General features: G+C 53.0%; 1 protein-coding gene across 4 annotated transcripts in view; it reads left to right on the top strand.

Moving 5' to 3' along the window:
* ITGA11 (integrin subunit alpha 11) overlaps window positions 1-14,112 on the top strand; it is a 121,378-nt gene that overhangs the window by 47,997 nt on the left and 59,269 nt on the right. For all 4 annotated transcript variants that reach the window (XR_013162453.1, XR_013162452.1, XM_077128340.1 and 1 more), the window contains exon 3: window positions 10,199-10,299. Coding sequence is in view for 2 of the 4 variants with exons in the window: in XM_077128340.1 (XP_076984455.1) it covers window positions 10,199-10,299 (101 nt within the window). In the remaining 2 variants the exon portion in view is untranslated. The remainder of the gene's footprint in view (window positions 1-10,198; window positions 10,300-14,112) is intronic.

Below are 14,112 nucleotides of genomic sequence, written 5' to 3'. Positions count from 1 at the left end.
CATGCCCTGCTTTCCTACAGTCCATCTCATTCACAGAGCTACGGAGAGGACCAGGTAGGAGAGGAGCCACAGAGCTGCCACATAACCAGCTGGGTCACCTTGGGTGAGTCACCCAGCTTCTCTGTGCTGCAGTCTCCATGGCTTCAAAATGGCATTGCTGTCTCTCCCACAGGGTTGTTCTAAAGATAAAATAAGTTAATGCCGGTGAAAGCGCCTGCCGCTTAGCAGACTCCTCTAAGTCATTCGTGCGTGCACGCCTTACATGCGTGTTCAGATCAAATGCCTCAAAGTAGATAAACATATGACACAATGTCTGTTAACTCTTTCTTGTTCGGGCATCTGCCCTCAGTCCCTGTGTGAGCTGTGTTCCGTTATATCACAGTGTGGTGATCATCTGATGTTTTCATCCAGGGGTTTCCCAAAGCTGGCTGCAGAACACAATCACCTGTGAAAGTTTTTAAAGTTATAGACTCCTCAGCCAGACCAAGACCTACAAAATCACAATCCCTAGAGATCGGACCTAGGAATCTATATTTATTAAAACTGATCAGCAAATTTTTAGTTAACAGTTAAGGCTAATGTCCAGCCAGATTCCAGAACAACGGACTGTCCTTTGTAAGGGGTCTGGGGGTTCTCACTCTGATGAGTGAAACTGACAGGTTTAGGAGGCAAAAGAGTGAGAAAGAAGGAAGGTAGACTGGGAAATTTAAAGCAGGCGGGTTTATTTCTGCGCTCCCGGGATGAGCTCACCAAATCCAAGACGGAGGGAGGTGAGTCTGCGCCTGAGTGATGGCAGGCAGTTTTTAAGCAAGCAGGTCAGGTGACGTCCGGAAGGGGCGAGTCCCCGGAAGTCAGGTGTCCTGAAGGGGCAGTTCTCCGGAAGTCACGTGTCCGGAGGGGGCGGGCCCAGAAGTCATGTTGGGAGGGGCAACACAGCCTCTGCAGCTCCAGTTGCAGTGCCCTTCCCGGTTCCCCCGACGTAACAGAATTTCCCGGCTTACCTTGGGAGTGGTCCTTGGCGCCTGCAATCTGCAGGGGAGCCCCAAGGAGGCACCCTGATTGGGGGACATTGCAATGCTCAGGGCCGCTTTCAGTAGAGTTCTCTGGACAAGAGTGGGGGTTAGGGAGGGCAGTCGGGACCTCAGGGAGGCATGGATGGAGAGAATGGCATGGGCCCAGGTTAGGGATGATCCCGCCGTGAGGATGGGAACTGGGCTGGTCAACTCTGGGTCCATTCCCAGGCCCTGTCAGTCTCATGCACAGTGCATTAGAAACATTGCACCTGTGTGCTGGCACCATGCGGGACTCGGGGGGCTGTCTGTCCTCCCCACGGCCCCCGGCCCTCCTCCACGTGGGTGGCACCTCCTCGTCCTTCAGGGTCCCATCCTGGAGTCACCACCTTCCCCTGTGGCCAGGCGAGTGGCCTTCCCCTGTGCCACCACCACACCTGGGCATCCCCCTCGCTCTTTGCTTCGCTTGGCTCACCTGGGGATAGATCAGAGTTAACCAGAAATAGGGCAGCAGGCCCGTGACTGACAGCACCTGTCCTTTCACCTCCAGGCCTTCTTTTTTCCTCTATTCCATAAATCCACATGGCAGCTGGAAAAAAATCATCACATGGCTGGTGATGAGTGTTCCAGAAACTCAGCCCCTACCTGGTGCTGTGATTTGAGGCAAATCCTGACATTCTCTAGGCATTTCTCCTGATATTTCTTCCCCAGTCAAATGGGGATCCCATTCCTTGCCCAGGCTCCTCCTGTGGCTGTGGGGAGATGAGATAAGCTGTTGGGTGTGTACATTCATCACTTAAAAGTATTCCATCTGCCCAAGATGAAGAGCAGAGGATTCCAAGGCCCCTTCCCCTGCTACCACGAAATAGCTGAGGACTGTCAGACTCACACATACCAAGAAATCAAAGTTATACATTCCACTGAGAAACACCTGTCCAAACGATCGCTGTGTTTATGTTTCACTTTCGAGGAGAGAGTTTTTACAAAACTGGAAAGAAAAACGCTGAGCATGACTTGGAAAAAATAAGTGAGGGCTTCTCAGGCATTTTGAAAGGAAAAAGGGGGATTTTTACACTGTCTGCCGGGCCTCTCTGGTGGAAAAGCAGACCACCAGCATCTGCCAGGGGAGAGGTGAGCCAGGGGCACTTTCAGGTGGTCTGTCTGCAGGTGAGGCCTGAGAGTGCTCGGCCCAGCTCTGATCCCAGCAACAGCGCAAGAAACAGAGTGAAGCCTCAGCTTGTCTTGGCAAAGCAAGCGACATTTCCCTCCGTGTGTTCATTTATTCATTCAACAAACTATATTGAACCTTGACTGTGTTCTGCCCTCCAGAGGCAAAATATCTAGAGGAGAGAAAAGACATGGACCAGAGAAACACAAGCAAAGCCCCAGGCTAACTGGGAGATGGCTTCCGGCTGAAAGATAAAGGGAGAGGTACTGAGGGGTGGGTGGAATGGGGACCGTCAGCGAGCTGGGCCGAGAGGACTGCACGAGCAGAGGCAGGAAGGAGAGAGTGCAGGGGCCATTGAGAAAAAGGGCAAGCAGTCCCCCCGGGGCTGGCTACCCTTTAACTAAATGGTGTCAACCTGGCCACTTTTATTCTTCTCCATCAGTGGGTCAGGTTCTTCTCTTCCCTTCGTATGGACTGAGAACTCCTTTCGCAGTCATCTCCCCTCCCTCCTTCCTCTTCTATTCTAAGTATTTCTGCAACTTAGGAAAAACTGTTTGGATGTAAACTGAGGTGGAAACAAAAGTTGCCAGGAAAAAAAAACAAGAGCGCGGAGCTTGTGAAATGACAGGCCGTCATGATGCTTGTCAGCAAGCCCTGTGTCTGAGATGAGAGCAGCTGACTCCACTTCCAGCCTTCGGAGTAGCATGGGCTCTGTATCAACTATTTTCATTGCCCCTCATTGCTACTTGCACATGGAGGCTTTTTATACAATAATATTGATAAAAGGCTTGTGTAACGGGAAAATTTTTGAAAAGCACCTAAGCATCTACCAATAGGAAAATGACTGGAATAATTTAAATATCCATCAAAAAGGAAATGGATAAAAAAGACAAGTAAAAACACTGTGCAACCACTATAAAGAGTGAGACAGAGCTCTACTGTCTATATATGCCCAGCATCTGAAGGCCTAGGACAAGGAAGCAAAAAAAAAAGGCCCACCATCTTTTTTTCCCACCTTCAGTTCGCTCTCCATAATTGAGGGGCTGTGCACATGTGGATACCCCCACCTGTACACCAGCTCTGTCTTCCCCCCCTCCCCCAGGTCCAGGGCTGCATGCATTGTGGGTGGTGTGATTTGCCATCAGAAAAAGGATTTTGGTGTGCCTGGTACCAAGCGGAGGGGAATGGGCTCTAGGTGGGCCTGTCCCCTGTGCCCCCCCCCCCGGGATTCCTTACCCTTTAGGGAGGGGAACCCAGGACAGAGTATCAGACGGTGAGCCTAAAGGTGGTACCAACATGGAAAGATGTCAGTGTAAGTGGGAAATTACACTGTTGCAGAATTCTGTATGCACAACGATTCCATTTTTAAAATTCACTCCAAAATGCCTGAAAATTGTCTATGCCCCTTGCTACTAATGATGGTTACCTATAGAGAGCCAGATCAGAAAGAGGGAACTGGCTTTTGTTTTTTCCCACTGCCCAGTTCTGCCCTGCAAACATTGTACAACAAGCATGCATTATCTTTATCATCAAAAAAAATGTGAATAATACATCTTAAATAAGTTTGTCCTTTTTTGAACCAGTTAAAGTTGGTATTTCTTAAATGTTTTATTATGACCAACAAAACGAGCAAACAAGCCCAGCCCGGGACCATGTCTAGATTGTCAATTCCCAGCTGTAGGGAAACTTTTTGGGGCAGAGTGCTTGTTTCCCTTGTCCTGGGGGCCTTGTACCTGCTTCTTTAGGAGAATCTTCAAACGAGAACTCCCAATCCTGCCTGCCGATCGGGAGCTTTAAAGAAATTCCAGATTCCTAAACCTTGTCCCAGACTGACTGACACAGAACCTTCTGGAGGCAGTGTAACCAGGACCCTGCTGGCCATGGGGGCAGCCGAGCCCCAATCCAGTTTTGTTAGTCTCAAAACTAAAAGAATTTAAAGATGCGAGGGCCAGCAGGAATAAGTAAGAAAGTTTATTAGAAGGGAAGTTTATCGAAAGGAGAGAGTACACGTTAGAGAGGTTAACACGGGTCTGCCCAACGGAGAGACGCACTGAGTAGAGAGGGCCAGCTTGCTTTATAGGAAAATTTTGTTGGTAGCAGGTTTCCATAGTAACCTTTGAATACTAGGTGTTGTGTTTGTTCTCAGAGGAGATAGCTAGCAGAATCCATGGTTTGTTGTCACATACCTAACATTCTGGCCCCAAAGCAAACTCTTAGTTAATAAGGAAGCGTAGGGACATAAAGATTGTTAACCATTTGCCCAGCACTGGATGTGGAGTCCCAGCTCTGAACCTGACCACTGTCTCTCTGCAGCCTTGTCACATCTACATTCTGAATCTCTTATTCCTCTCGTGGAACCAAAATGCAAACTGCCCTTCCAGCCTCAGAGCTGTCCCAGTGATCAAAATCAATGCAATCACAGGTGTGAAAATGATTGCTTATAATGGAAAGGATAACAATAAAACACTTTTAATTAAAATAAAAACAAAATGGATCATCAGCGAGAATTGGATTTCCTGGGGTGTGAATTTCAGGCTTCGAAGAGGAAGGCAATGAGGTTGGTCAGGGAGGGGATTGAACCCACATCTTGCCTCTCCTAGACAGGTCGTTTGGGTCTCTGCACTCAGTATGTCCCCAAGAGGCAGCTCCATCAGTTGTTTTCCTCCTCCCTTCCCTAAGCATCTGATGGCAGAAAAGTACCCAGGGCCCCAGGGCTAACCCTGTCTGAGCCAGCTAAGCTGCTCACAGCTGCTTCTGCAGACCAGCCTGGAGCCCCAACTCTGCCTCTGGTCTTCCTGCCCTCTGTGACTTGGGGGCACCTGTATGCCAGTCTAGCTCTGCCCCCACCTGCTCGGAGACCTCGGACCCAGCACTTCCCTGCTCCAGGTCTCCGATGCCTCCTGGTATAGGACAAGGCTGGCCTGAGAAACCTCCACATTGACTCCCAGTTCTGCAGGGCCAGTCACCAGGTAGCCAGAGACATCTACAGCGCAGGGGACCCTATCCGAGCAGCTGGTGTTTGTGGGATGCGCATAGAACAAAAGGCTTTCTGTTCCCACAAGACTGAGCCAGGGGACAGTTTTATGCATTTACCATGTCCCAGACGGAGCTGGGGATATGAATCTGCTCTTCCCTCATTGGTCTTGCTTTCCATGTACCTCACTGCAACATAGCTTGGCGATTTATGGGACTTTTAAGGGTAATTTTAACTATGTGCTTTTTCTTTTGCCTCACATACTCTAAACCTTAGAATGTTTTTCTGTTATAAATGCCTAAAACTCAACTCAAAATGGGCTTATATAATAAACGCTAGTTAATGCTCATATATCTGAAAAACACAATGATAGTAGGCGTCAGGTGTAGTTTGATGAGTCCCTCAGCCCTCCCCCTGCCCATGCATCGTCTCACACCCCTCACAGTCACAAGGTGGCTGCCAGCAGATCCAATCCTTATATCCACACACGATGGCATCCAGAGGAAGAGACCACTATGGACCCTTACATCCCAAGGAGAAGTTCTGAGATGCACTCCGATTGGACTGGCTGAAGTCATTTACCTGCCCTGACTCAGCCACTGCCACCAGCCTAGGATGAGATAGGTGCTCCATCCATAGAAGTGGGTGTGGAACCAGATTCCTTGGATCCTGAAAGAGAAATGGGGACAATTGGAAATGTGGGAACTGAAGCCAGGGAAGCAATCCACATTGACTTGAGGAAGGAAGCTGGGCCACTCCATTGAATGTCTGTGCATGCAAAGTACTCAAGTTTCTCAGCACCCACTTTCCCAGCTCTGAATCTGGGGGTTTCTCTTGGGCCTAAGGCACAGCCACAAGTCCCCCCAAGCAGCAGCTGCTGCAGGCTAGCAAACAGAAGGTCAGACCAAACAATGAGTACCTCTTTTCTGAGTGCCCTCAAGACCCCCTCAGCTGGTGCAGCAGGGCAGTCACAGCTGTCTCAGGCTGCAAGGGGCTTGTGGCACTATAACACTGGCCAGGCCAAGCAGCACGGATTAAAGGCTGGTTTATGCAGAGAGCCTGGGGTAATCAGAGAAGGCTTCCTGGAGAAGGTAGGCATTTATGGTAGTTCTTAAAGTGATGGTCTTCAGAGGAGAATGTGCAGGGGTGGTGCCAGACAAAATACGGGGGCGCAGAAATAAAGTGATCCCAGTTCTATTTAGATTTATATTTTATTGGGAAAAAGTCGATAGAATTGCAATTATTTCACACACAGATAGACAGTGGTGCACTGTTATAGTTTACATATAAGTTTACACATATTGGGGGTGCATTTCACCCTTTTTCCTGATAGGTGTGTATAATTTAAGAAGTTTGGAGACCTAGCCTGCCTTGAAGAATGGATCTGAGAATAAGCAGATGGGATGAGGGCATGTGGGACCCTGTTGGTGTGTGTAGGAGGGGTGAGGGGAGGTCCAGGGGGGGTGGGGAGCCAGGTAGGAGGGAGTCAGGGGGCCCAGCACCCAGCAGGGCCATGTCCAGTCTTCCTCAGGGTGCCCTCTCCACCGCGAGCACCCTCCCTCACAAGGCAACTGCCAGGGAAGAGGCTGCACAAAGACCTGTGCCAGTGCCCTGTTGGCAGCAGCAGCCTGTTCTCTGCGCCCCCGCGGGAAGAATGCAGGAGTCCACAGCTGGTGACTCATGGCTGGCAGCCCTCGGAAAGGGCCATTGATCCCCACAGCCTTTGGGGTTTGCCGTGCATGCAGTCGGTATAGGGTATGCAGTAAGGTATAGGATATCCAGCCCCCGGGAGGCACAAGGGGCCCTGAGGCCTCAGATGGCTACAGAAGGCTGAGATCCCAGGAGGAACCGTGGTTGCCAGGCCCCAAGAGAAATTGGACTGGCCTCTGTGGTGACGCAAACATTTCTCCTGCGCTTCGGCTGTTACTCACAGGGACTGAATCATACCCTCAAAACCTCAAGCCCAACAGGCACACATAATGCCCAGACCCAGGGATGGAAAGGGGCACTGACCCAGACCCCCTCCCTGCCTGGCAAAGACATATTTGGGGCAGCAAAGAAGAAGCTGTGCCAGAACTGCAGTCCCAGCTCTGCCACAAGCTAACTGTGGGGTCTGGGGTCGGCTTCCAACTTGGGGCCTCAGTGTATGCACCTGTGACATGGGGCCGGTAAGCCCTGCCTGCCGCCTCACGAAGTGCCAAGAACCCCCAGAGAAATGAGGTCCTGGGGGACAGAGGTGAAGTGGAGGGAGCAGCCTTTGTCCTTTGAAAAGGACAAAGTCCAGGCTTGTAGCAAATTTGAGGTCACGGTGACTTGGCGATGGATTTCTGCCAGATTGTCTCATTGGGGCCACCGCCAGCACACGTGGCCCATGGGAAGTTACCGTCTCACTTATCTAGATGTGGTCTTTGGCCTCCCAAGGCCTTTGCCATCCGTGACTTCCCACACTGACCCTGCCCAGGGTGCAGGGCAGGAATTGTTCACATCGTTTCGTAGCCAAGAAACCCAAGGCCCAGGAAGTTAAATGACTTCTCCGGGCCCCACAGCAAGGCAGTGACAGAACCAGGAAGAAGACGCGGTCCTGGATTCTCAGCCTAAGGGTCCTCCCTTGCATTCGGGACCTTCCATGTAGGCCTCTGAGGCCTCAGAGCTCCACTCTGTAAAAGGGAGTTGTCACGGGGCGTCCCCTTGTCAGGGCATTGGAGTGTTTTCTAGACCCACAGGCGTGGCTTGTCCAGAAAACAGCCATGGTGGGTTTTCCTCTCTGGAATGCACAGTGTCTGCTTCTCCCGAAGCCCCTTGAAGGTGTTCGTCAAAGGCGCTCTGTCCAGAAAGCACCACCCACCCTGGAGGGCAGGCGCCCGAGGATGACTGTCCAGGCAGGGTGACCTGGACAACCGGGCAGCTAGAAAAGCAAGCTCACGGCCCCCGCCTCGCTTACTGCCCTCTCTTTTCTTCACTGGAAAGAATGAAGGGACCTTGACCACACAGATCGCTTGTAGAATTAAGTAGTCAAAAATCACCATCGTCTAGACAAACAGATTTTATGGGTCCCATTAACTCCTGCCAGTCAAAATAAGCATGCTTAATAAGGGGATATATTTAGAATCTGTCATTATCTGGCTCCCCAGGGGGAGAAACCCCAGCTCTTATTTCACAGACTCTTAATTTCAAACAGAGCTCTGTTTACTTCCACTTCAACCCAACCCTCCTTCCTGATAGCATCGAGAGGGAACAGGGGATTCTCTGACCCCAAGAAGCCACTAAGTTCTGGGTCGCCGGACCTCCAATCCATCTTCTCCCAACCATCTGAAGTCAGAGTGACAGCATCTGCGTCAGTCCGCGTTACTAGAGACAGGGAAGCTGCTGGAAAAGCAGAATTTAAAGGGCTCCAGGAAGGTCTCCTTGCTTCCCAGGATCTCACCTCCCCTGTGCCCCGAACCCACCATCATCTATGCTTTATCCCTGAGGATCTGGAAGACCCCAGAGCTGGTGGAAGCTGAGGGCCCTCTGCCCAGAAGCGTCCAGCTGTCCCTGGGAAGGGCTGCTGCTCTTGAGTCATTACCGGCCATTAACGTGAGCAGAGCAGGCCATCGCCCGCTGACAGCCAGACTGGCCCCCAGAGGCTAAAACGTTCTAGACATGCCCGAGGCACGTGGCACCGACGGACTGGGCAGGCGGCGCTGAAGGGGAATGTTGCTTCTTCAGGGTTTGCTTCAGGTCAGCGCTGGGGCTCCTGTCACCCCTGTGTGCCTTTTTGGGCCACCCTCACCAGTGGGCAGGAGATGAGGTGCAGCGGAGGGCTTTGGGGCACTCTAGTGGGGTGCTAGGGGAACCCCAGCCCTTCAGCCTCAAAGGGAAGTGAGTCCACAGTGTGCACGTCCACAGGGTCATGGCTTTTTCATCCAGGGCTTGGCTGGCACATGGCCGGGTTAGAAAAGGAGTGGCAGCTTAGCCTTCCCTAGAGTATGTAATGTAAAAGGTACAAGCAAGGAGTCTTCCTCCCTGAGGGCTGCCATGACAAGGCTGACAACAACAGCCATTTATGCTCCCACAGCTCTGCAGCTCAGAGGTCCAGCCCCAAGGTGCCAGCGGGGCCACATCCCTCTGACAGCTCTGGGGATGAGTTCTTCCCGCCTCCTCCTGGCATTTCTTGGCTTGTGGCTGCACAGCTCCAACTCTGCCTGTGTCTTCGTATGGCCTCCTCCTCTTCTCCCCGTGTCTCTCCTCCTTGTGTCTCTTATGAGGACGCCTGTCATTGGATTTAGGGCCCATCCAGGTAAACTCTTCTCGAGACCACTAATTTAATTACATCTGCAAAAGACACCTTTGTCCAAATGAGGTCACTTTCACAGTTTCCTAAGGCAGGGACAAGGACATCTCTTTTAGAGGGCCATCGTTCAACTCACTACACAAAAGCCCCGACCAGGTGGCAGCCCCTGCCTGCTCTAAAACCCCACTGGTCCACCCTGCACAAAGAAGGAGTGGCTGAGGAGTGGTGGGAGACTGTCATATGAAGGTAGGCATGAGGCAGGACAGACGGCCAAGACCCTGCAGCTCCAAAGCCATACTGCTCTGCTACCTGAGCCACCACCCTCTCATCTCGAGACTGCTAATTTAATCACACCTGCAAAGGCCCCTTTGTTCAAGCAAGGTCACGTTCGTGGTGACGCCCCCCCACCCCCACCCATTTATTCTCTTAAGGAATTCATTCTAGGATGTCAAGACCCAACTCAGGCATCACCTTCTCCATGATGTCTGCCCTGCCCACTCAGGTGAAGGACGCCCCTTCCCCTACCAGGGATTGCCTCTGTCCCCTTTGTCACAGGGTCTTCTGCAAGGGCCCAGAACAGGCCATCACCCCAAAAGCCCAGACTCCTTCCCCAGGGAGGCGAAGGTCTGAACCTGAGGACCTGTGAGCGACCACTGCCCCCTCCAGCCCCGCTTTCTCCTCGACACCACCCGTCGGCATTGTGGCATCCTTTGCCAGGAAGGCTGACCCCCACCCCCCACCCCCAGCATCTTCCCTTTTCTTCTCCTTCTCAGGCTGGTTGTGGGTGCCCCGCTGGAAACCAATGGTCACCAGAAGACAGGAGACGTGTACAAGTGTCCGGTGATCGACGGGAACTGCACCAAGCTCAACCTGGGTAACTGGGCAGGGCCGCTGGGCTCTTGGCAGCGAGGCCAAGTCACACCCTGGGCAGGGCAGGCGCTGACACTCAGCCCCGTCCACGGTCACGTCGGCGCCCCACAGCCACCCCACGAGGTGGCCCTGCTGGTACTGCTGCCGCCGTTTACAGATGTGGAGGCCAAGCCCAGAGACAGGAAGCCCCTTTCCACAGTCACACAGCTTGTCAGGGCCTGGCCGGCCCTCAAATCCAGAGCCCCAGGCCACAGCACTCTCTCGCTCATCCTGATTTTGAGATAATAACGATAGATAACATCCGTCTGTCTTGTATGTGTCCACCGTGTCCCAGGCACAGTTTTCAGTACTTTTAGATATTTTGACTCATTTAATCCACATCAAAAAAAACCTATGAGATTTAGCCATTTAACGGATGAGAAACGAGGGTCTCGGGAGGCCAGGTGACCTGCCCAGGGCCACCCAGCTAATTAGGAGCAAGGTTTCCAACTCCGTCTACAGTCACATTTGCCACCAGGCAGCTCGGCCTTTCTGAAATGCAGAACTTCGCTCCTCATTGACGAGGCTTCAGGCCCGCCCTGGAGCACGGCGTGGGGGTCGTGTGAGCAGACTCAAGCCCTTGTGTGCGCGTGCACGTCTGCCGAAGTGTGTTTGCACATGTGTGTGGGTGCACGCTTGTGCCTGTCCCCTAAAGCACACACACTCACCCACTAAAGTACTCCCAGTTTGTCTTAAAGGTCAGACAGTGGCTGGCCCATCCCTCTGTCCTCAAGAGGGAGCAAAAGTTCCCTTTGGGCTGAGAAACCGTGACTCCAGGTCCTGCCTGCAGGACCAGCTTTCTGCAGGCCCAGAACCTCTTTCAGGAGGGGGAGCCTGTACCCTGGTGCAGTAGGATAGGGTGGGATGAGCCTCCCTAGAGAGGTGGGGGGCGGGGGGTGGGGTAGGCAGCAAAGGCCTGGGAGATGGCAGTGCTTCAAGAGATAAGCCATAGATGAAAAGGGCCACATCAAAGAGAAAGTCCAAAGAACTCGGATCCCCAAGGCGGCCAACTGTCCCATCACGTGGTGCTAGCTGCTCCCGCTGGCTACATCTGCTTCAGCGGTGTGGGTGGGAAGTTCAAAACCCAGCACAGCGGGGCCCAAACTTCAGTGAGGAAAGAGTGTAAAAAGGGAGGCAGTAAGCCCCAAGCGGTGGCTCATGGTTCCCAGCCTCCACTGCCTTTGTAGAAGGCTGGCTTCCAAAACAGACCAAGCCAGGATTCTCCTCCCAGCTGGGTAGTGTCTTTACTGTGTGTCCTTGAGGAGCTCATGTCCTCTCTGTGAGCCTCGGGCCACTCATATGTAAAGTGAACAGGGTGGACTCATTGACCCCTGACATCCATCCTGGTCTAACATGTCCCCCAACCTTTCATGAGCACTTAGCATGTGCCAAGCATTGTGCTAGTTCCTAGGGATGCCGTGGGAACAAGAAGCTAAGCACCCTGCCGGGAAGGGACTACTACAAGTACACAAGTTAGAAAAGCAGCATAATTTCAGCTAGGGATGAATGCTGTGCAATAAATCAGAGATCTGTGATAAGAGACACAAGTGGTAGAGGAGGTGGGGACTGGGTTCCACCTTAGCAGGATGGGCAGAGAAAGCCTCTCAGGGAAGGAAATGTCTCTGACAGTGAGAAGGGGTCAGGTTACCTTAAGGAGGAGCATTCCAGGCAGTGAGGAAGCAGGTGCAAAGGCCCTGGGGTGGGAATGAGTGTGCTCCTTTGGAGAATGGAAAGACGGGCCGTGGGACGGGCAGGAGTCAGGGAGACGTGGTGAAAGATGAATAGCTGGAGGGCACCTGGGCACTGGGCTACAGGGACTAGCTCCTGCCTCAAGTAGGGATATGGCACATGAAGCAATCATTTCCTTTGCCCTATTGCTCTGGTTGCCAGCAGGGAGCCTATTACCCTCCTAAGGAAGGAGGAGCCCCTGCTGACAATGAGAGATGTGAAGCCCTCAGTCCCTGGGAAACATTCCTGAGCTGGGGCATCAGCCCAGGAGCAGGGGGTAGCCATGGGGAAATACTCGTCAAGAAGCACTTCATTTGAGGAGCACCCCTTTCCCTCCCGCTGAGGAGAAAATGCGAGGCAGCGAGACCATCTACCAGTGCTTCCACACGGTGGAAATCACAAGGCTGGGAAGCCTGAGGCTCGGGTTTTGCTCTGGCCTCTCCAGGCATGAGCCTCCCCAGGCCAGGGGTGCTGTCTCCCCCGCTCTCTGCAGAACACTCAGTGGATGGCAGTCATTTATTCGCCTCCGTATGGAAGAGCCTACTCTCTTCTCAGCACCCAGAAGAAGGCTGGTTTGCATGGGGAGGAAGGGCTTGTGGAAGACGACGTGACTCTGGAAGGCAGGCGCCGTGTGAGGGGTTCGTGCCCTGGGACACGAGGAAGGAGTTGTGTCTCCCCTTCACGGAGGGCTAGATGGGCACCGAGGGAGGCCCGTGACCGCCCCAAATCCACGAAGTCCTGGCAGAAGCAGGACTCGAACCTGAGTCTCTCCAAACCCAATTGTCCCAACTAGCACAATTCCCTAAGGACTTTAGTCCCTGGAGTAGGGGAGAAGCAGAGGAGGACGGCATGAGATGAGAGATATTCCCCTTCAATATGTGGAAGGCAGAATTCTCCAAGCCAGTGAGGGGTAGAGACGGCACGATCAAGGCTGGACACACCTCCTGCCACAGCCCTGCCAGCTGATGGGCAAACGTCAGGACCCAGCGGGCCTGGGCTCAGGTCTCCACTGCCCTTACCAGGAAGTGACCTGTAGCACGGAGCTTCTCTGCGCCTCAGTTTTCTCATCTCAGTAATGGAAATGGTGATACCTGAGCCGGGCACCCCACCCCGCCCCCAGCCGAGAGGAGTTCACAGCAGGGCACCTGAGCAAAGTACTTTGTAAATAGTAAAGTTCCCTGGAAAGATCAGAGCTATGGTCGTTGCTTTCTCTCTGGCCGGTGTCTGGACAGACAAAACAAAACAAACCAGTCACTCTTAGCACAGCCAAGGGGGGCTGGATTTCAAAAGAAGCTGTACTAAAAACCAAGGGCAACCGAAGGGATAAAACAACAAATACAGCTGCCCTCCCCCACCCCACAGCCCACATTAGCAGTCGTGGGTCTGAAGTTCTGGCCTCTCCCTGGACGGTGGCTGATGCCCCACTCCCCGCACCCGCCCGGCCCTGCTGACCTGTGTCCCTGGAGACCACGACAGTTTTTCACACTTCCAGTCATGGATAAAGCTAAATGCAGGCCATTCCAGGTCGAACTCTCTCCAGCCCCTTCAAAACTACTTCCCTCCCCATCCCCCAAGCAGGAGGGATGTCGCATCACAGCCAGACGGACGACGGACGGACGGACGGACGAGATGGGCTCGCTGAGCTCACTGAAATGCCAGCTTTCTTCTCCCGACCTCTCCCCATCCCCCTTTCCACACGCGTGTTCACACAAACCCAACAAGCACACCAACACACTTCCCGCAACTCAGGGTGCTTCCTGCCCTTCGGTGGCCTGCGGGAAGGGCACAGCAGAACTTCTCACTGCCTGGTCCTTCCACCCCGTTGGCTGAAAACCCTGCTCTAAGCACCTCCCTTGGCGGCCAACCACGAGATGTGGCTTTCCGGGACAAGGCCTGGCACCTCTGCAGGGCTCCTGTTAGCTGGCTCTTCACAGCACCGGACAGAGAACTCATGACCACGTGTCAGTTTATCAGAGGAGCAGAGAGCGCGGAACGGACCTGCACATTTGGATGGAAAGTCGGTTTGAGGAAAGACATGGTGGGAGCAGAG

Source organism: Tamandua tetradactyla, chromosome 14 (genome assembly GCF_023851605.1).
Source record: "Tamandua tetradactyla isolate mTamTet1 chromosome 14, mTamTet1.pri, whole genome shotgun sequence".
Lineage (NCBI taxonomy): Eukaryota > Metazoa > Chordata > Mammalia > Pilosa > Myrmecophagidae > Tamandua > Tamandua tetradactyla.
This window is presented reverse-complemented; position numbering and strand designations above follow the sequence as displayed.